Source organism: Orycteropus afer, unplaced genomic scaffold (assembly GCF_000298275.1).
Source record: "Orycteropus afer afer isolate SDZICR_OR568_19922 unplaced genomic scaffold, OryAfe1.0 scaffold00270, whole genome shotgun sequence".
Classification (NCBI taxonomy): Eukaryota; Metazoa; Chordata; class Mammalia; order Tubulidentata; family Orycteropodidae; genus Orycteropus; species Orycteropus afer.
This window is the reverse complement of record NW_006921857.1, coordinates 941,993-965,834: the sequence shown is the minus strand read 5'-3', so window position 1 is coordinate 965,834 and position 23,842 is coordinate 941,993. Positions and strand designations below refer to the sequence as shown.

The following is a 23,842-nucleotide window of genomic DNA, read 5'->3' as shown; positions in this document are numbered from 1 at the left end:
GAGACAGCTCAGGGCACAGAAGAGTATGGAGGGATGGACACTGGGAAGAGGTAACTATGGGGAGGAAGTGGGAGGGGAGCTGTTGCATTGTAAATTTGGGTCAATGACTTGAGACAAAGTTATGTGAACTGCTGTATGAAAAGTGAATTTACTCTGTAAATCTTCACCCAAATCAAAATAAAATTAAAAAAAATAAAAAAATAAAATAAAATAAATAAAATAAAAGGCAAATCATTAAAATATTTGAAACACTTGAATAGTAGGTGGGCCAAACAAAACATGTCCTTTGGCTAAACACAACTTGAGAGTTTCCAGTGTGCCACCACTGGTCTAGTTACCAATACGTAACACACTATCCATAAGGTTTTCATTGGTTGAGTTTTATTGTTGAGTTCATTCCAACCATAGCAACCCCAAGAGTATCAGATTCATTGGCTAATTTTTAGAAGTAGCTTGCCAGGCCCTTCTTCTAAGTCTGTCTCAGTTTGGAAGCTCTGCTGAAACCTGTGCACTGTGGTTGAACCTGCTGGTATTTGAGATACCAAGTGTTTAGCTCCCAGCATCCTAGCAACATGGAGAAGGGAGTATGGCGAGACTTTGGCTAATACACTTTGAAAATGTCATCAGAAAGATCAATCACTAGAAAAAGACATCAAGTTTGGTAAAGCAAAGAGCCAGAGGAAACTAGAGAAACCTTCAATGAGATGGATTGACAGAATAGCTGCAACAATAGATTTAAGCATACCAATGATCATGAAGATGGCACAGGACTGGGCAACACTTTGCTCTATTATATAACATCACTATGAGTTGGAGGCAACTCAACAGCAACAAACAAAAACAATAACACAATGCCTTACACACAGTAGGTGCTCTTTGCTTCATATATACACACATCATAACTTCCTGCTATCATCATAGAGAAGTCCAAACATATAATGCATGACATTTTCCCATTATATCAGTGGATATATACAGCAAAGGGATATGAATGAATAAAAGAATCCTTACACAATTTAGGAAGAGTTTTACCTTTGCATATCTTGGTGGAGAAGTCAAGATAGTACTGTGGTGCACAGCTCTCATACTGACATTCCCCAAAGAGCAGGACCTTGCCTGGATCTTGGCAGGAGGTACAGCTGGCCTGTGAATCACAGCTTCGACAATGTGTGTCGCATGCTAAACAGATAGGGAAAGAATGACCAAGTGATTACAATTGCAAATAGCAAAGCACCGATCAAACATAGACAGATGCTGCAAAGGAACAAAGCCCTGCACCAACCTGTTCTTTAATTATGGCTCATAACCCTCCCCTGTGATGAACACACACAGGAAATATCATTATTTTCAAAAATAAAAACAGGGTAATCTTATTCTCCAGAGAAGATAAATTATAAGGCCAAGATGGAAAGCCTTCATTCAAACTGCCCTGTGATTCAGCAAGAGGATGCATACTTACTTAATCCAAGACCTCTGGAATTATGCTTCAGAGTTTTAGTTGAATATTATTTCTTTTGTAAGGAATCAAGTCCCCCTACACTCTGCTGTAAACTCAGACTTTTGTGTAACGCCAAGATTAAAATTAGCCTCCAACTTTTTTTTTTCTTGTAGAGCTCAGGGAATCCCATATTTTAAGATATAAAGGACTTAAAGGTGGCCTGGTTTATTGGTTTGTCCATTTGTCATTCTTAGCAGCCACTTAATTCAGGCATTCAGGGATGATTCCCAAATCTGGTTATGTTTCCATCTTACCTAATACCTGGTAATGCCACCACTCATTTGTCAGTTTGTTGCAAATAACCTTTTTTCAACATAAATGACAACTATACACACAGACCTTTCCAGATGGTATATACACAAATCAAATCGGCTACATCTGTGGAAAGTAGTGATGAAGAAGCTCAATATCATCAGTCAAAACAAGGCCAGGAGCTGACTGTGGAACAGACCATCTATTGCTCACATGCAAGTTCAAGATGAAGCTGAAGACAATTAACACAAGTTCACAGGAGCCAAAATATGACTTTGAGTACATCCCACCTGAATTTAGAGACCATCTGATGAACAGAATTGATGCATTGAACACCAGTGACTAAAGCCCAGATGACTTGTGGGGTGACATCAAGAACATCATCTATGAAGAAAGCAAAAGGTCATTAATAACACAGGAAGAAAAGACCAAAAAGGAATGTCACAAGAGACTCTGAAACTTACTCTTGAAGGGAGAGTAGTTAAAGCCAGTATTGCAATTTGAGACTTGAATTTTTTCTTCAGTTCATTTAGCTTGAGAAATGCTAAGTGTGTATTTCCTCTTTGCTTTTCTAATTCCAGGTCTTTGTTAATTTCATTATAATACTTTACTTTGCCTTTTGGAGCTGTTCTTTGCAATCTTCTGTTCAGCTCTTTTCTTTCATCATTTCTTCCATTGGCTTTAACTACTCTCTCTTCAAGAGTAAGTTTGAGAATCTCCCCTGACATCCACTTTGGTCTTTTCTTCCTTTCTTTTCTTTTTAATGACCTCTTGCTTTCTTTATGGATGCTGTTCTTGATATCATTCCACAGTTCTTCTGGTTTTTGGTCATTGGTGTTCAATGCATCAAATCTCTTCTTTAGATGGTCTCCTAATTTAGGAGGGATAAAATTAAAGTCATATTTTGGCTCTTGTGGACTTGTTTTAATTGTCTTCAGTTTCAAGTTGAACTTGAACATAAGCAGTTGATAGTCTGTTCCATAATCAGCTCCTGGCCTTGTTTTGGTTGAAGATATTGTGCTTCTCCATAGGCTCTTGCCACAGATGTAGTCAATCTGATTCCTGTGTACTCCATCTGGTGAAGTCCATGTGTATAGCTACCATTTGTGTTGTTGAAAAAAGGTATTTGCAATGAATAAGTCGTTGGTCTTACAAAATTCTATCACGTGATCTCTGATGTCTTTTCTATCACCAAGGCCATATTTTCCAACTATCAATGATTCTTCTTTGTTTCCAACTTTTGCATTCCAGTCACCAGTGATAATTAACAAATCTTGATTGCATGTTTGGTTGATCAGACTGCAGAAGTTGGTAAAAATCTTCAATTTCCTCATCTTTGGCTTTAGTGGTTGGTGTGTAAATTCTAAAAGAGTAATATTAAGTGGTCTTCCTCATAGGTGTATGGATATTATCCTGTCACTGACGGCATTGTACTTTAGGATAGATCTTGAAATATTCTTTGTGATGATGAATGCCACGTCATTCCTCTTCAATTTGTCATTCCTGGCAGAGAAGATCATATGGTTGTCTGATTCAAAATGCCCAAAACTGGTCCATTTCAACTCACTAATGCATAAGATATTAATCTTTATGCATTCCATTTCATTTTTGACACCTTCCAAATTTCTTAGATTCATACTTCATACATTCCATGTTCTGATTATTAACAGATATTTGCAGCTGTTTCTTCTTTCTTGAGTTGTGCCACATCAACAAAAGGAGGTCCTGAAAGCTTTACTCCATCCACATCATCAGGTTGGCTCTATTCTGAGGAGGCAGCTCTTTCCTAATCGTATTTTGAATGCCTTCCAACCTGAGGGGCTCATCCTCTGGCACTATATCAGACAATGTTTCAGGGCTATTTTTCAGTAATATGTCAGACAATGTTTCACTGCTATTCATAAGGTTTTCACCAGCCAATTCGTTCAGAAATGGATGGCCTCTTCCTTCTTCCAAGTCTATCCTAGGCTGGAAGTTCTGCTGAAACCTGTCCAACATGGCTAACCGTATTGGCACTTGAAACACTGGTGGCACAGCCTCCAGCCTTCCAGCAACACACCAGCCACCACAAGATGACAAAGTGACAGACGAGTTCATCTCCCTTAAGCTGTTCCAAACTGCTCCACTCCCACTTCCTGGCCTTCCCTACCAGTTCCAGCCCTCCCAAAGCCATCTGCTGCCACCTCCCTGCTGTCCCTACCAGTTCTGCCTTCCGGCTATCCCTACCAGTTCTAGCCCTCCAAAAAAAAAAAAAAAAAATTATTAAGATCACACAAAGTATTAATGCTATTGTAAAGTATGTAGTTGTGATTGCTACTGGAGTATCAGGTACAGTTCTCTAAGGTCACTGTCCCCATGGAGAATGCCAAGAGGATAGTGCAGAGGGTGGTGAATGGACCTGAAACCAGTGAAGAAAGCAAAGATATACATTACTCATTCACAGAGCAGGAAGGGACCTACAGGTGACTGAGTCCACTCTTCTTTTGAAACAGGCCTATTTTCTACTGTAGGTATGAGAGATCATCCATTTCTGCTTAAATACTCTATTACTTCCAGATCTGCCTGGAACAGATAAGTCCAGGTGGGGGAGAATTACAGTTAATTTAAAACATCTGAAGGTAATCATGTGACTAAGGGAGAAAACTTAATTCTGTGTTGTTCCTGAAAGAAATTCTAGAGCTGTTCAGAAAGAACTGTCAAACAACTACAGTCCCCAACAAAGGAAATGGTTTCCTTTCTCCTCAGCATATGTCTGTAAGGGAGAATGAGAAAGAATCCTTGCATCATATACAAGGTTGGCTTGGATAACTTTGAGCTCTCCTCTAACCCCAAAGTACTGTGGTTTCAAGTACCGATAACCTTATTTATCATCTCTTTTTCCAAGTTCTTTCCTTAATTGGTCACCCCTAAAATTGATAAGTCAGTTAAGATACGTAATGGCTAGAAATTTCTGTAACCAAAGTGTGGATCTACCATGTCAGTTCCTTTTAAAAATTCAAAACAACAGCATCTTTTCAGAAGACAACTTTCTTCTATAGCATGGTCATCAATGCTTCCTACTATTTCTGACTGCATATCCTCAAAATCCTTTACTGTATAATTTCTACAATGATGAGCACTAGAAAGGGGCATTGCTGATTTAAAAATTATATATTTTTACATACTAGAAACTCAAATATTCCAAGCTAGGGGTATATTTTATCCAATTTTAGAAAGAATGAAACTCGAACTTTAGAAAAAGACTAAAAATAGGAGATTCCAAAGTCAACTGAAATATTCTATGGAATTCTATTTGGATGGTAGAATTTGTACCAGGGCAAAAGCTTCCCAGAAGAGAAATATTTCAATGTTGTGCAGTTTTGTCACCTATACTCCATATCAAAGATGCTATTTTTTCTTTTGAACTTTTATTTTTGTGATTCTACTGCTGTGAAGAGCCTCATAAATCTAAGTCACCATTTCTCCACGACCACTCTCTTGTTCTTGAATAGAACATGAAGTTATTTCATTCACATCTCTTGTATTACAGAATCGACAGATTCTGGCAGACAGTTGGCATATACCAAACACAGTTTTTGTAACAAAAGTAAATAAATCTTCCCATTGGTCCAGAAAATGTTTTTATCTCTGGTATCTCAGCAGATGATGCAAGACAGTGAGTTCCATACAACTTTACTTCAAATGAAAATCTTTGTAAGCATCTCAATGAACTAAAAGTAATAGCTACTTGTCTATAAAATATAAATATCTTTTACTGTTTTCTTTTGCCTCATATTCCAGATGGTGATGATCATCAAAGCTAATCTATACTGAGAACATGTTCTCTGTTAGAATCTGTGCTAATTATAACAACATTAGATTATGGGTATTATTATAACTCCCCTTTTACAGATAAAGAAACTGAGGCATAGAGGTTGGCATAGTACCTAAGGCACTTGACTGCTAAGCAGAAGGCTGGTGCTTCAAACCTACCAGCCATTCCTCAGAAGGAAGTTTGAGCAGTGTACTTCCATAGAGATATTACCTCGGAAATCCATGGAGGGGTCACTACGAGTCGGAAACAACTCGACGTCAGTGAGTTTATTTGTTTAGTTTTTTCCTTTTTTTATTTTTGGAGGTCACCATGACATTAAAACCAAAAAAACCAAACTCATTGCCATTGAGTCAATTCTGACTCATAGTGAACTCCATTGGGTTTCTGAGATGGTAAATCTTCATGGAAGTAGTTGCTCCATCTTCCTTCCACAGAGCAGCTGGTGGGTTTGAATCACCAACCTTCTGGTTAGCAACCAAATGCCTTAGGCACTGTGCCACCAGCTCCTCGTCACCAAAGTTGGTAACTGATAATTATGATCAGAACTTAAGTCACCTGACTTAAGAAACTACTCTCCTAAAAACCAAAAACCAAACTTAATGCCATCGAGTCAAATCCGACTCACAGCAACCCGTCGTTGGGTTTCTGAGGTGGTATCACTATGGAAGCAGATTTCCCAATCTTCCTTCTGAGGAGTGGCTGGTGGGTGTGAACCTCCAGCCTTCTGGTTAGCAGTCAAATCAAATGCCTTAGGCACTACACTACCAGAGCTCTCCTACTCTCCTAACTACTACTCAAAATTCCTTCAACATGATACTTCCTACAACATAAAATTGAAATATCAGCTCTGTATTTGTTAGCTGTCATTTTCAAAAGGAGAAAACATAACATTTTTTTTTTTTTTTTTGCAAATGACACTTTAGTGATTAAAATAAAGTGAGTTACATCAGCTTATCATAAATGTCCCCTCATCCATGAAGAGTTCCTAATTTTTTCACCCAGATTTACCCTTTCTCTAATTTATCCTAACTCTTTGTTTGTGCCTGGCTCATAGTAATTAATAATACTCTTCCTTACATTTGAGAAATAATATATTTCTGTAAGTAATTCTCATGCAAGACAAAATGACTATACTTTGGGCAGAAACCAAATGCTTTGCAGCAGGTAAAGCCTTACAGATAATGAGTATTCAAAAAATACATGTTGAAACCAGGGCTTGGAATCAGTTCATTCTGGTTTAACCTCCTGCTGAACATTTGTATTTCTATCTCAGATATGCAGAATTAGAATCTATATAAGAATCACCTAGGGATCTACAAGAATCACCTGGGGTTCTCATTAAACTGTAGATTCAGATCTAGTACATCTTGAGTGGAAATCTAAATTCTCATCAGGAGTTTGAACCAGAATGAACTGTTTTGAAGCCCTGGTTGAAACAAATTAAATCTGGAGAAGTACTTAGGTTACTGATTGTGCAGAAGAAAGCACTGAATTCTCTCCATAGATTATGGAACTGGATTAATGAAAGAAACCCTAAGATGAAATAGACTAATACCTTTATTTAGAGAAGTTCAATGATCTGCTTAAGATCACAGAGCTGGTATTTGCAGACTCCCTTACTCTAGTACTTGAATTAGGCAGATATCTGAGCTGTAGCTTGCTAATGGCATCATAAAGTCCCTGGATGGTGCAAATGGTTAACACACTCAGTCACTAACCAAAAGGCTGAAAGTTCTAGTCTTCTCAGAGGCACCTCCAAAGAAAGGCCTGGTGATTTATGTCTGACAAATCAGCCATTAAAAACCCTACGGAGGATGCAAAAATCTTTAACAAAATCCTAGCCAAAAGAATCCAACAACATATCAAAAAATTAATACACTCTGACCAACTGGGATTCATACGAGGTTTACAAGGGTGGTTCAACATCAGAAAAACAATCAATGTAATCCATCACATAAAAAAACAAAAGAACCATACGATTATATCAATCCATGCAGAAAAGGCATTTGATAAAATCTAACACCCAATCCTGTTCAGAACTCTCAGCAAATAGGGATAGAAGGGAAATTCCTTAACATAATAAAGGGCATATATGCAATGCCAATGGCCAACATCATTATTAATGGAGAAAGACTCAATGCATTCCCCTTATGAACAGGAACCAGACAGGCATGCCCTCTATCACCACTTCTATTTAACATTGTACTGGAAGTCCTGGGCAGGGCAATAAGGCAAGAAAGAGAAATAAAAGGCATATAAATTGGCAAAGAGGAACTAAAACTATCTCTGTTGCAGAAAATATGATCCTGTACATAGAAAACCCAAGGAGCTCAATAAAAAAAAAAAAAAAAAAAAAAAAAAAAAAAACACTGAAACTAATAGAGAGATTCAGAAAAGTGGCAGGGTACAAGGTCAACATACAAAAATCAGTTGGATTCCTCCACACCAACAAAATGTCCTCTGATAAAGAAATAAGAGAACCAATACCATATACAAAGCTACTAAAAAGATAAAATATCTAGGAATAAACCTTACCAGAGGCACAAAAGACTTATACAAAGAAAACTACAAAACACTGCTACAAGAGACAACAAAGGCAGTACATAATGGAAGCACCTACCTTGTTCATGGATAGGTAGGCTGAATATTGTGAAAATGTCAATACTACCTAAAGCAATCTACACATTTCACACAATCCCGATCCAGATTCCAACAAAATTTTTTAAGGACATGGAAAAACCAATTACTAACTTCATATGAAAAGGAAAGAGACCTCAGATAAGCAGAACAGTTCTGAAGAAGACGAAGAAAGTGGGAGGTCTCACACTCCTGGATCTTAATAACTACTATACAGCCACAGTAGTCAAAACAGCATGGTATTGGTATAATGATAGACAGATAGGCCAATGGAACAGAATGGAAAGTCCAGATATAGACCCATCCATCTATGGACAACTGATCTTTGACAAAGGTCCAAAACCCATTAAATAGGGAAGAAACAGCCTCTTCAACAAATGGTGCTGGCAAAACTGGATATCCATTTGCAGATAAATGAAACAAGACCCATACCTCACCCCATACACAAAAACAAACTCAAGCTGGATCAAAGACTTAAATGTAAAACACAAACCTATAAAATCCATCAAAGATAAAATAGGGGCAAATCTGGGAGCCCTAATTTATGGCATAAAAGACTATCAAGCATAATCCATAATGCACAGGAGGTAGAAGAGAAGATAGATGACTGGGACCTTTTATAAATTAATTTCTTATGTACATCAAAAGACTTCGTCAAAAGGGTAAAAAGAGAACCTACAGATTGGGAGAAAATATTTGCCTGTGACATATCTGATAAAGGTCTTATCTCCAAAATCTATAGAAAACTTCAACACCTCAACACCAAAAAGACAAATAACCTAATTCACAAATGGGCAAAAGACTTGAATAGATACTTCACCAAAGAAGATATATTGGCAGCCAACAAACACATGAAAAATTGCTCACGATCAATCATTAGAGAGATGCAAATCACAACAACGATAAGAAATCATCTCATCCCAGCAATAATAGCCAAGTTCAACAGGTCAGAAAATAACAAATGATGGTGAGGTTGCAGAGAGACTAGAACTCTTGTGCACTGATGGTGGGATTGTAAAAGGGTACAACCATCGTGGCATATGGAATGGCATTTCCTTAAAAAACTGAAAATAGAAATACCATTTGACCAGCAATTCCATTACTAGGAATATAGCCTAAAGAGGTGAGAGACAGTGCATGGAAAGACATATGTACACCTATATTCATCGCAGCACAATTTATTATAGTAAGTAGATGGAAACAACCTAAATGTCCATCAATGGATGAGTGGATAACCAAATTATGGTACATGCACACAATGGAATACCATGCTCATTAAAGAACAATGAGGAATATGAGAATCATCTCACAACGTGGATGAACCTGGAGGACATTATGCTCAGTGAAATAAGTCAATTGCAGAAAGACAAGTACTGTATGAGCCCATCACTGTAAAAAGACAAAGAAGGGTTTGCTTGGAAAGGGAACTCACTTTGTAGGTTACTGTGATGGGGAGGGATGGGGAGGCAAGGGGAGGGATTAATTTTGGGCCAGTTGGGACCCACACACTGACATGGGTAAGGGGAGGGATATATGGAAAGATCTGTGACCACCATGATAACATTAGGAAATGGGAGGACACTGAATTGTACACATAAGAGATAGACGATAGATGTTAATACCAACCAATATGTCCACAATACTGCATTACCATTAACACCAAACACCAGGCCACAGAGATACACATAAACACCTGAGAGGATCAGATTGGAGTCAGTGAACAGGAGGATACTCTAGACCAAAGATAGATTCAGCTGAGGCTAATCTTGCACAGACACCAGTGATACAAAATACCTGCAAGCCTTACAGAAACAATAGAAGACAGACACAGAGTAATCCCTCACAGACACCCAGACACTATGGGAGAAAAATCTAATAGATCTACCACCCTCGGACATAGTACTGGGGGACATCAGATTCAATTGGCACAACAAAATACATAAAAGCCTTGTTTCGCATCCTACATTGGTGAGTAGAGACTGGGGTATTAAAAGCTTTCAAGCAGCCATCTAAGATGCAGCTAATGGTCTCCTAGTGTTAGAAGCAAAGAAGAGTGCAAAAAAACAAGGGCACTTGGAAACAATCAGCCCTAGGACACGATGGCCCTTGAGACCAGAAGAACTAGATGGTGCCCAGCTACCAAAGCCACCCACTCAGGAAAGGATCAAATCTGGAGATCCTGGATAGAGTGGGAGGAAAAATGTGGAACAAAATCCAAAAACTCAACAATGACCAGAATTACTGGTCACATGGAGTCTGATGAGACCCCGAACACTATGGCCCTGGAATACATTCTGCGCCTGGAATAAAACTCACTCCCAGTGGCTGGCTCTCAGCCCAATAGTTAACAAGATGTACATGCACATCACTCAACCCAGGATAATGCACCCACATACTATATGATAATACATCCCTTAGAGCAATAGATCATGGGCATCACAGGGGCAACATTCACACTGAGGAAATGCAGGACAAACAGAAGTATGAGGAGTACAGGGGAGGGTTACTGGGCAGAGAGGGGAGGAGACTGGGTTAGGGTTTGGCATGGTAAATGGGGAGTGAAACTCACAGTGATTCTCACAGGATTTCCAAGGCTGTAAATGTACATGTAGCATTGAATGTAAGACAAACTCTTAAAATAAAAAAAAATTAAAAAATTAAAAAAATCTTATGGAGCCTAGTTCTGTTCAAACATACATGGGTTTGTCATGAGTCAGAGTCAACTTGATGGCAACTAGTTTACTGGTAAAAACATCTTTTTTGCCTTTGTAGATTAGTTTTCTTCCTCTAAATAAAATAAAGGCTACCAGGTGAGAATATGGAATCAAGAGCTTCACATTTCCTTTGATGATCCCAGAAGAGCAGGAAAAGAGAGAAAAAAGTCTGCTCTCCATCCAATGTGGAAAAAGAATGAAGAAAATCAAAGACAAATGGAAACAAATAGTGCAAAGGACTAACAGACAATGTGAACCTCAGACTCCCCAACTCTGAGACCACAAGACCTAGATGATGCACAGCTACCACTGCCAATGGGCATTAAGGGATCACAATAAGAGGTCCTCAATAGAGTAGGTGAAAAATGTGTGGAATGAAAGTTAATTTCACTCACACACACACACACACACACACCCTAAAAAAGCAGGCTTACTGGTCTGATAGAGACTGGTGGAATCCTTGAAACATTGGTCCTTAGTCACCCCTCAAGCCTGGAACTGAACTCATCTTAGGGGCTCCAATTTCAGCCAATCTATTTGTCCATACTTTAGGACAGAGTAGAACTGCCCCACAGGGTTTGTAAGGCTGTAAATCTTTACAGAAGTAAACTGCCTCATATTTCTCCCATGCAGCAGTTGGTGTGTTTGAACCACTGACCTTTTGGTTAACATCTGAATGCTTTAAGCTCTTTGCCACCAGAGCTCCTTAGACAATAGGCAGGCCTATAAGGTGAACAGTAATACTAGAAGGGTATGAAATCCTTAGACAAATTACCTATACAAGATCAAAGAGCAGCTTTTGCCCAGGGATAAAGCTCAGAAGGTAGGAAGGGATAGGAAGGAAAAATGAATGGAAACAGTAAACACAGGGAAGAAGTAGAAAGAGCGCTGTTACATTGTGAGGACTGTAATCAATGCCATGAAACAAAATGTTCAGTGGAAAACCAGTTTGCTCTATAAACCTTCACTCAAATCACAAAAAAAGTTAAAAATAAAATCTGTAGCTTTTTGTGAATGGTCATCCAACATACAGCAACTAGTCTCTATTTGTTTGAAACAACCAGAGGAGGAGGACCAGTAAATGAAGAAGGAAATGGTTTGTAGGTCTAATTGCCTCCCTCAATTACTACCTGTCTTGCCATGATACCAGAAGAAATGGATGGTGCCTGGATATCTTTACTGGCTGTTTTGATTAGGGACCCAATAGACGACTCTTGATCAAAAGGAAGAAAATTGTGGAAACCAAAGCTATTGAGTCGGCTTCAACTCATAATGACTCTATAAGACAGAGTAGAATTGTCCCATAGGGTTTCAAACTCCAATCTCACTGCCATTGGGTTGATTCTGACTCACAGTGATTCTCACAGGATTTCCAAGGCTGTAATCCTTCTCCCACAGAGCAGCTGCTGTGTTCAAACTACCAACTCTTTGGTTAGTAGCCAAATGTATTACCACAGCTCCTTCCCATAGAACCCTATAGAATCTATAGAACCCAAGGCTGTAAATCTTTACAGAAGCAGTCAGAGTGCCTTATCTCTCTCTTATAGAGAAGCTAGTGGGTTTGAACTGCTGACCTTTTGGTTAGCAGATGACTACTTTTAACCATTGTGCCACCATGATTCTTAAAAAGTGGGGAAAAGAACTTCAAATTCTTATTGGAAACTAGACTTACTGTATACATTAAGACTGGAGAGACCTCCAAATCTATTGCTGCGAAACAACTTTTGAACCTTGAGCCAAGACTATCCTACGAAGTCATATTTAAATTAAACAATGATTTAGCTCAATAAATAATGTGTTTCTTGAGCACTGCACCCTATTGTAGAACTCTATGTGTAAAAATGTCGAACGGCTGTATGTTTTGTTGTGTATATTTTCACCAAAAACATAAAAAAGGTTCAGTTTCAACAATAAATTAAAAACATTTTCACCTAAAAAAAAAACAAAAACCTACGCTGGCAAGCATGATTGTCATCCAGATAGTGCCCAGGAAAGCAGCTGGTGGTGCAGGTGCCAATGTGTGACAGAACCAGGTTGGTGTCACATGAGGAGCAGGAGAAGGGTCCTCTGCCCTGGCAGGTTCTGCAGGAGGAGTGACATCCTGCAGAGGGAAAAGACAAAACCTGTCAAGCCAGACTCCCTTCCAAAGCAGCATCCCAAATACCACTAATAAAGGCCCCAACACTCAGAACATTAGCTGGTGTGGGTCATATTCCCATAGTATGCTTTCTATCTCATGTCTCTCTCGAGAAGGTCAAGGCTTCTCAGCTACAGCCCCAGAGAGAACCTCATGAGACACCTTCAGCTCCTGAGTCCAGCACTTACTCACTTTTACAAGCTCCTTTTTCCACATAGTATCCAGAGGGGCAGTCAGAAACACAGTGGTCTGCTAGCAGCAGGTAGCGGGCATTCTGACACCGCAGGCACACGCTCCCAGTGCTGTGGAGATCAGCTGCACAGTGCTGACACAGAGGATGGCAGTCTGGAAAGGGCAGAGGAGCACACAGAAGGCGTCAGTGCTTGTGAGCACAAAGTCTAATCACTATACCAATGAGGGAATGGATTCAATTACCAACAATGCAGCAGAGACAGCCGGAAAGTAATCCAAAGGCAGTGTATGTCAGTAAAGTAGAAGCTTGGGACCTGTACAAATTGAGTGTTTGAGGTTTTCAGCAAACAGTCAGGCCCAGCACAGGGATTGAGATTTCATCCCTTACCAATTGAACAGCCTTCAAGCATGTGATAGATACTTGCCAGAGGTATAGAGAGAAGTATCAGAGCAACAGAAACAGTACTACCCATACTATCAACATTTCCCACAAAAGCTGCAAGAACTAGAATACAGACTGGTTCTATTCACAGATCTTCTGCTATGATCAAGGCCCTCCAAGTGGCTCCTTCTCAGCAAACTTGGCTTTCGAGAGTCAGAATACCAGTTTCAGCCTTTTGTAGGGAGGTATTAGAACTAGTAGGTAATTGGGTTGGATAGGTGGAAAATTTTAGTCTTTAACTAGTGGTAAACTAGAAGCATGAAGGGGAGTTATAAGTTGTCAAGTCATTTTTACTGCCCAATACATTGTTCACAGAAGCTCTGTAGTTCCATTGTGATTAAAGCTATATATTCATCCCTTAATATCTACTGAGCATTGGTTCCAGGATCCCCATGAATACCAAAATCCATGGATGCTCAAGTCCCTAACATAAAATGTGTAGTATTTGCACATAACCTATGCACATCCTTTCCGTATACTTTAAATCATCTCTAGATTACTTATAATACCTAATACAACGTATATGCTCTGGAAATAGCCCTTTATGTTCCCGCTTAGCTCTGGAGGGATTCCTCTGACCACTTCACTACTGTTTACCCCCAAATATTTTCAATCCACAGTGGCTGAATTTGCAGATGGGGAACTTGTAGATACAGAGAATCAACTGTATAACAAATTATCTTGTATGGACATCACTGTCTCTTGTTCTTACACGTAAAAGTCATTCTTTAATTAAATGACTCTATGTTATTCAGCTCCTATTGCAGTTAAAAACTTCCTCTGGTCTGCCTTTAACTGGTAATTACCCTTCAAGTTCCATCTACCATCCTCCATCCCCAAAGAGGAAGAAAACCCACAAGTCCTAAATTACCCTACAAAATGAAAAATGAATAAAGACCTTGGAAAAGAAAAGAAAGAGTTCTCGTTAAGAGGCCTTTCTATCTTCCTCTGTGGGATTTAAAGCACTCGTTTGCACTTGCTAATTCTCCACCCAGGAGTTCCTGGACAATACAAATGGTCAATGCATGCACTCAGCTGCTAACCAAAAGGCTGGAGGTTCAAGTCCACCCAGAGGCACCTTGGAAGGAAGGCCCAGTGATCTACTTCCAAAACGCCAGCCATTGAAAACTCTATGGAGCACAATTCTACTCAGCCACACATACGCTCACCATAAGTTGGAATCAACAGCAATCAGTAATTCTCCACCCAGAGACCAGCTATGTCTTGTTTCATCTTGAGGCCTTGTAGTTCGAGATTGTGATTTCTAGCAATGTTCTCACTAAAAAAAAATCCACGTCAATAAAGCAAATTGCTTCCCTGTAAACTCTGTTAAAATAGGACTTTATTTCTCTACCTTCAGTGATACACTTTCTTAATTGCTGATCATCTGAGATGTGTTCCTTGTACAAGAAGCTGATCTCATACCTAAGCCCAGCACTCACTTACATACATAGGAAACCTTCCTAGGACCTTTACCACAGGGCTTCAAACAGGTTCATTCAAGTTTTGCCCCCTGCTGACAATTTGCATTTCCACTCCAGATATACTGAATCAGGATCTATAGTTTAACCAGATCCTCAGGTGATTCTTATGGTGGAAATGCAAATTTGCAGCAGGTGGCCAAACCAGAAGGAACCAGTTCTAAGTGCTGCTTTACAGCCACCCCAGGAGTTGAGCTAAAAGTGTTTTCTCATAAGTGCTGACTCCTCTGTTGTTGTTGTTGTTTGCCGGCGAGTCGCCCCGACTCATAGCGACCCCTCCTTGGGTTTCCGAGGCAGTATCACTACAGAAGTAGGATTGCCTAACCTTCCTTCCGAGGAGCAGCCTGTAAACTAATAGCCCCTGACCTTTCTCTGAACTTTGAGAGTTTCAAATTATAAGCAGGCTTTTGTCAATATTAGTAATAATTCATGATATCCTAAAACCTAAATTAATCCTCATTATAGCTGTTCAGGGAATTATAAAAGAAACTCTGATTGTATTAAGAAAAATACAATAAGGAAACTCTTCCTCCCATGGTTTGGTATATAAATTCCACAGAATGCCAGGCACTGAGCTCTCTTTTCCCTATATCCTCCCCACAGTGTCAGGTGAACAATCCTACGGGTGCAAAACAGAGATCCAGAAAGCTTCAGAAGAACTTAAACATTCAGATTGGAAACTTGGGAACAACTCATGATTCAAAGTTTCATTACTTGAAGAGTCATAGTTTTTTCCTCTTTATAGTAAGTGCTTACAGAGCGTTCTGGGCTTGGGCATGTATAAACAAGTTCTGCAGGTGTTCAGTACTCTGAGGACTGCATGCATTTAACTGAACTTTTCTCTGCTATGCAATTAGAGAAATGAAAAAGAATATTCACCAAGGGGATGCTTTGAAGAGAAAGTAAGCAGATCTCTGGAGTACTATGTGGGCACAATAAATAAATATTTATGGATCTGTCTGATCTTGGGGATCTCTAGAAGCTATTTAAATGAGGAGTGTAATGTGTGTTAATTACTTTTTAAAGAAGCTTCAGTTAGGTTACCAACCTTCCCTCCCACACTCACTGCAGCAGCTTTAACTGTTTGCCACTCTTCTCTAGTCAGTAACCCTACTCTGCCCAACCTCTACACCCTCACCAAAAAAAAAAAAAAAAAAAAAAGCTACTGAGTCAACTCTGACACATGGTGACCCCATGTGTGTCAGAGCAGAGCTTGTGCTCAGTAGGGTTTTCAGTGGCTGATTTTTTTAAAAACAGATCCCCACACCTTTCTTCCAAGGTACCTCAGGTGGACTTAAACCTCCAACATTTTGGTTAACAGCTGAGCACGTTACCATTTGCACCACCCAGAGACTCCCCACACCCTCACAAGTAATCTCATCTTCTACTTCACTCAGAACATCAAGCATGAGCACCTTTGATTCCTTCCATCTCACAGGATGAAATGGTTAATTTTTCCATCCATATTCTTGATCCAGTTCTCAACGTTATCCCACATTTTATCCCCATCTCTTTTCACTATCTTCTTGACCTCAACATTCAAATATGCTCTGCTTTATCTACCTCCAAAAGCTTTTCTATACAACTACCCCATCTCTTGTGTTCCCTTCACCCAACTTCCTTGCCTCTCAACCTCACCACACTGTAATCTGCCTTCAACCTCCATAATATGATTGTGGTACTGCTCTTGAAAACATCTCTGATGGCCTCTCAGTAACCATAGCTATGGTTTCTACTAATTGCTTAGCCTATTCGAAACCTCTACAACACAATGTACTGTTGACCACCCCTCCTATTTGAAGTTCGACCCTCCTGTAGTCTACTTTCTTCTACTGCTCTTTATCGGATCCTCTTTCTCTGCCTCTAACTGTGTGATAAATGTAGGCATTCCTCCAACTCTCAACTTCTTCCATTCTTTTAATCAAGTTTCCTTCCCTGAAAATTTTAAACTAGACATGGCTATTTAGATCTCATTTTGGAATATAGATACCCAAAAGTATTCAAGGGGAGCTCTGGTAGCATAGTGCCTAAGGCACTTGACTGCTAACCAGGAGGCTGGAGGTTAAAACCCACCAGCAACTCCTTGGTTGGAAGGAAGATTAGGCAATCTACTTCCGTAGTGATACTGCCAGGAGGGGTCGCTATGAGTTGGGTCCGACTCGATAGCACATAACAACAACAAAGTGTTCAAGAATTGCAGAGACTGAAATTACTCCAAGCCTCTGCTTCTCCCCCAGTTCCTTGTAAAGCCATAATAATGCATCAGATGAATCCTAGACATATCACATAGCATGATGGAGTTAGTACCCAGAGGGGAAGGAGAAGTCAATAAATGACACTTGAAAAATATAAAACAATCAACTGTAGGTTGCCCTCGGCATCACATTTATCCAAGATACTTATGGTTTTACCTGACACAAGGAGACTGTACCTGAATTTGGAAAGCTGGACTCTCTCTTACTGGTTTACGACCTATATTCATTCTATGTTGTAAAAAGTCTTACTGACCATCCAATCGCTTGAATAGATTTTTTTTCCAAAGCAACAGTCTGGGGGAGACCCATGTTAATCCATTCATGCAAACGTCCCTTCCCAACTCTGTCATGTACAAGTGCCCAAGAGATACACTATGAAATCCTACTCTGAAGGTTAGTTGACTGATTTTTGTTAAACCAAGCAGAAAAGAATAAAAAATTCCTAAAACCTCTGTCTCAGAGGCTCAAAGTCAAAGTCTCTGTGTAGGACAGGATTCCTTAAGAGACCTCAAAATGAGTAATGATGTGCAAGGAAAGAAGCCAAAAATCAGAGCCACAAGGACTTGAGGATTAATACCAGTATTGTGACTTAACACCAGGAAAGTACAGTTCCCCAGGGCAGACTATCAGGCTCAGTCATGACAGGTTACAAGTGGCCAGTCCCACTGGGCAACAGCTGCAAGCATGCTGCAGGCTCAAGCCCATGGAGCTACTGTGATCTACATGAGAGAGGGGCCAAGTGACGCTCAAAGAGGGATCTTAGGGGTTATTTTTCTGACTAAAAGGTAATTCATGGTAGAAAACATGAAAAATATTTTATAGTGAATAAATAAACATAAAAATCACCTCAAAGTGTGCCTTTCAGAGTCAATCACTACTAACATTAACATTTTTTTTTCATTTATTCTGTTTTCTATACAATTTTATAACAGAGATATTACAAAGATAAGAATATATTAAATGTCATGTAGTATTTTTTTCACTCAATACCATCAAAATTTCTACATGTCATTAGGCACTCTTGGCAAACATCATTTTTACAGGCTGGATAATGTTCCAAAAATATGAATAAACAAACATACAAACAAACAAATGAAAACCCAAAACCATTTTTTCTTAGAAGATTTAATTCCAATTTTCTTCATTTTTAATTAGAATCATGATAAATATCTTTGTGCATAAATCTTTATATTTCAAATTATTTCTTAAGAGACAATATCAAAAGAGTAAAATTCATATTACTATTACAGCGTATATCTATTGAGCTCTTAATACATATCAGGCACTGACCTCATTATTTTAAACGCATTATCTCACTTGAAAAGATGAAATAGGCAATGTTATCATGCCCATTTAACATATGAGGGAAAAAGAAAGGCAAAAAAAAGAATTTTGCTAAATCAGTTCACAGTGCTTTCTTTGCCATTGTTGTTGAGTCAATTCTCACTCATGGCGACCCCAAGTGTTATGGAGTAGAACTGCTCTGGAGGGGTTATTTGGCTTTAATCTTTAGGGAAGCAGACTGCCAGACCCTTTTTCTGTGGTACCACTGGTTGGGTTCAAACCACCAACCTTTAGATTAGCAGTCAATCACAAACTGCTTGCCCTACCTGGGGACCTACATAGTGGGTAGCCCCTAAGTATCTGTTGAAAACAAACAAACCTAAATACTAGGAAATTGTAGAGAAGGGTAGAGGCTCTTGAAAGGGTTAACCTGGGTTACATTAGCTGTTTTTTAAAATCTACTTTAGGCCAAGAGAAAAAAGGCACTGCTTGGCTGTGTGTGAGACAATTTACAACTGCTTAGGAGTTCTGGTAGTGTAGTGTCTAAGGCATTTGACCGCTAACCAGATGGCTGGTGGTTCAGACCTACCAGCCACTCTTCGGAAGGAAGATTGGGCGATATACTTCCGTAGTTATACTGCCTCAGAAACCCAAGGAGCGGTTGCTATGTGTTGGATCTGAGTCAATGGCAGTGAGTTTGGTTTTTTGGTATGTTAGTTACAATTTAAGAAAAGGAAGAGAGAAAGATCCCCATGGCCAACCAAATGTATTAATGATATAATCTAAACATTATTAAGAGGTGGTGTGAGCCCCAACTCCAGGCACTGCAGGAGGCATCCATGTAGCTCTGGGAACTACTAGGACACCAGTCACTTCATTCACATTAAATCTGTGGGCATACTTTCTAAGAACTAAGCTGATTTGGAGGCAATTCTTGCATGTTTCTTGGTAGGTGGTAACCACTAACAAATCTGAATTCAGCTCTCTGCTGGACCCACACTGTCAAAGTACCACTGTCAGAAATTATGCCTTTAAAACAGCAGTCTTCTTCAGGTAGACCAACACACCACAGAATGAACTCCCCTATAATCTTCCTTTCCCTCTTCCACTCCTTTCCGCCCCACAGATGATATTTGGAACAATTTCACAGGATGCACTAGAGGAACATTATATTGTCACCATTTAATTTGTACCAGGATGGCACTTACTAAACTAGAGGAACTGAGTATTCAACCCACCAGTCTAGCAGCTTCTGCAAGGATTAACGTCCCTTCCTAAAAGCTGCATTTGTGGGGTAAAGCATCTACATCTGACCTTCCTGCCTATAATCAAAGAAAAGAAGGCTGACCTCAAATATGTCTAAATGCTGTGTGTGCTTTCTTTAAACACTTAAAAACAGTGCTTACTCTTGAGGCTAGCTGCTAGATTCTTTCTATTGTTGCTCTGTAAATAAATTCTTATTTGTGATTATTTCAATTACAGTGAAGAATCTTTAAATATGAGACTCACGGAGCTCTGGTAGCATAGTGCCTAAGGCACTTGACTGCTAACCAGAAGGCTGATGGTTCAAATCCACCAGCCACTCCTCGGAAGGAAGATGGGGCAATCTACTTTCTTAGTGATACTGCCTTGGAAACCCAAGGAGGGGTAGCTACGAGTCGGGTTAGACTCAACGGCACATAACAACAACAACAACAAGAGCAACAAAGAAAGTAGACCAAGGATACATTTATGTTTAGCCTGTTTCAAATAACCACTGTATAATATGTGTGTGTGTTGGGGGGGAGCGCAGATGGAATTCCAGTTGTTTGTATATGTGCTTGCTTGCTAATAAACCCAGTGAGCTACCACTTTAAACAAGCAAATTAATGAACATATTACAAGGGAGTCTGGAAATAGAGTATTAGCTCTAGCTGAAATAAATACATTTCTTGTTCTTAAGCAAGAAGAAAATTCCATTTGTTTTCTAAATATGCACAGCATGCAGTCATAGTAAAATTTTAAATAGATAAAAAAAAATTAATATTTGACTCAGCAGCTGTAATTCTAGTATGTAACTCTGGAGCTGCAGGGAAATTGCATATGGTCATCACTGTGTGATGCTTTCTTCAAATCACAAAGGCTCTGCTTCGAGGATCAGTGCAGATTACCCACATCATGATGGATGGAAGCACATGGTAGCAAAATGACTTATTTCACATCTTTGGAACAAAGTCAAAAAAGCTTAAAGATATTAAAGTAAACATATACTGTTGAAGCAATGGCTTTGGATGTTGGTTTTATGGGGCAGTGACTCCTTAGCTGATAAATAATGACCTATAAACACAAATTTAAACACACAGTAATATTTTTAATAATGTCCTGTCAGTCGATTAGGTTCTTAATGTAACCACATTAGATGCATTCAGAAGTGGTTGAAATAATCAGCACACGTAGCTGTTTCTTATCAGGTGAAAAAGAAATGATTTCATGCCGAAACTCAAGCCCCTTAAAGTGCATAGAATATGAATTCTGATTCCTCTTTTAAAATTCATGGAGTTCTATTCTGAAAGATAAGTACAGAAGGAAACCAGGAAATAACACACAGATGGCAGAAGAGAAAGAAGTATTCTATCTTTCCCTTTTGATCATGTTACTTTGGTCCCATTCCACCTACAAGCTCTTATAAATCATGTGATCTTTTTGTTGGAAGCTCTGAGTTAGTTAAGGGGGGGAAAAAAAGAACTCTGAAACAAACAAAACAAAACCAACCAACCAGACAAGCAAACAAAAACTTTCATTTTTTTTTCAGTATCTGTGCCTATTGTTTTACACTTAAAAAAACAAAAAAACAAAAAAACCCAGATTAGACAAATGTTAATCTTTTCAGTGATTTCTACCTGGTGATGACAAACACCAATGTGTTGAGAAGCTGCAGTAGGAGACAAGGAAACAGACCATTTTAAGAAGGAGGGGGTGAGCAGAAGGTTCAAGTGTAAAAGCAAAGCTTTCCTGTCAGTCTTGGTGCAAGCTCTAGCTGCCAGCAATGGGGTATGGGCACCACTTCCATCCACGTATCTTGACACTGTGTACCCAGCCTCTCATCATTTTCTCTCTTACTGTTGGTTTACCTCCAAAGATAGAAAATGGTTCACTTCAGCAAACATTTATGAAAAGTCTATGAAGCACTACCGAAGGTACTCTGGAGGACAAAGCAATGAATCAACTCAGACTCTTCCTAAAGATGTTCATTAAGTGATGGCAATGATGTAAGTGTCAAAGAAACCCAAACCTAAAATGTGACAGGAGTCAAAAGAGGACCGGAAAATAGATTATTCAAAGGTCAAGGGGATCTCACCTTGTATGCTTATTTGATTCTTGCAAACAGTGCTGGCTGAGGGTATCCTACTTAGAAGGAAAGAGCAATGAAAAATCACACAGGAGGTAGTTTTGGGGAAGGAAGGTATTCAGCATGACTAAAGTTTTGGATATTCGCTCAGGATCTAAGAGAGATCCAGGGTCTTGAAAACTGGGCTGAAAAATTTATACTTGACATAGTAGGCAATGAAAAGCCAGTAAAAGATTATTAAAGAGAATGCTTTTAAAATCAAAGATGATCGTCAAGAAGAGTTATCCTCCTCTTGAGAAGGAATGGGGAGAGCCTTGGTAGAGAATAGCCTTTTCGGGAACAACCAACCAACCGACCAACCAATCTGAGGCTATTATCTAGGATAAGTAAGCTGGAAAGAGAGAAAAGATAATACAACCTAGAGTCAATGCAAAGGTAGAATTTACAAGATGTGGCAGTGATTAGAATGTGGAATAGGGATAGGGAGTGTGCCGTTTACAATTAACTTTAACCAAAGAATTTTGTCTTTGTCAGTAGTCCCTGAGAGACAACCTCTAAAACTTTGGAATTTTCTGATTGAAGTATCTTTGATGAAGGCTTCCGACCACACCTCCCTAACAGCTTAACTCAGATGGGGGCAGGTCCTGCCAGAAAGATTGTTTAGCTGACCTCAGGGGTTGTTGTTATGAGGTGTCGTCGAGTCAGTTCCGACTCATAGGGACCCTATGTACAACAGGAGAGAGGGGTATAATTGAATCAGTCACACCTATAACTTTAGACATGTTATCAGAAGGGACCAGTTCCTGGAAAAGGACATCATGCCCAATAAAGTACAGGGTCAGTGAGAAAGAGGAAAACACTCACTGAGATGAATTGACACAGTGGCTGCAAAATAGGCTCAAACATAGCAACAATTATGAGAATGGTGCAGGACCAGGGCAGGGTTTTGTTCTGTTGTACACAGGGTGTCTATGAGTCATAACTAACTTGGTGACACGTAACACCACCACTGTTAATCACAGGATTGACTTCACAGAATCATTGTTGTTGTTGTTATGTGCCATCGAGTCGGACCCAACTCATAGCAACCCCTCCTTGGGTTTCTGAAGTATCACTACGGAAGTAGATTGCCCCATCTTCCTTCTGAGGAGTGGCTGGTGGGTTTGAACCACCAGCCTTCTGGTTAGCAGTCAAATGCCTTGGCCACCAGGGTTAAATGAGACAGTAAATGTGAACAACTGGCACACAGGAAGTGCTCAGTAGGTATTAGCAATCACCCAGCAATACCACAGAAGAAAAAGCCTAGTGATCTACTTCCATTAAGAATGCTGTTAGGTGCCCTCGAGTCAGTTCCAACTCATAGCAACCCTATGCATAACAGAATGTAACATTGCCTGGTCCTGCAGTATCCTTACAATAGTATGGTCGAGCCCTTTGTTGCAGCCACTGAGTTAATCCATTCCATTTAGGGTCTTCTTTTTTTGGTTGACCTTCTGCCAAGCATTATGTCCTTCTCCAGGGATTGGTCCATCTTCATAACATGTCCAAAGTAAGTGAGACTAAGTCTCGTCATCCTTACTCCTGTTACAGTTATGGCAAGAAAACCCTATGGAGCAGTTCTACTCTGTAACACGTGAGCTTGTTGTGAGTCTGAACTGACTCAGCAGCATCTAACAACAACATGAGTATTTATCTCTAGTGGGCCCAACCATACTGACTTCACTACTCATGATCATATTTGCTTGTAAGTCACTATTTTTACCTGTTATGAGTAAGCCACTGGATTTACATATGTATATTAATAAAAG

The 23,842-nt window shown here is 39.5% G+C and overlaps 1 protein-coding gene across 1 annotated transcript in view; it reads right to left on the bottom strand.

The window, feature by feature from the left end:
* FRAS1 (Fraser extracellular matrix complex subunit 1) overlaps positions 1–23,842 on the bottom strand; it is a 541,721-nt gene that overhangs the window by 358,798 nt on the left and 159,081 nt on the right. The window contains exons 20-22 of the mRNA XM_007950381.1: positions 13,245–13,397; positions 12,870–13,016; positions 1,033–1,179 (exon numbers count right to left, since the gene is read on the bottom strand). Of these exons, the coding sequence (XP_007948572.1) occupies positions 1,033–1,179; positions 12,870–13,016; positions 13,245–13,397 (447 nt within the window). The remainder of the gene's footprint in view (positions 1–1,032; positions 1,180–12,869; positions 13,017–13,244; positions 13,398–23,842) is intronic.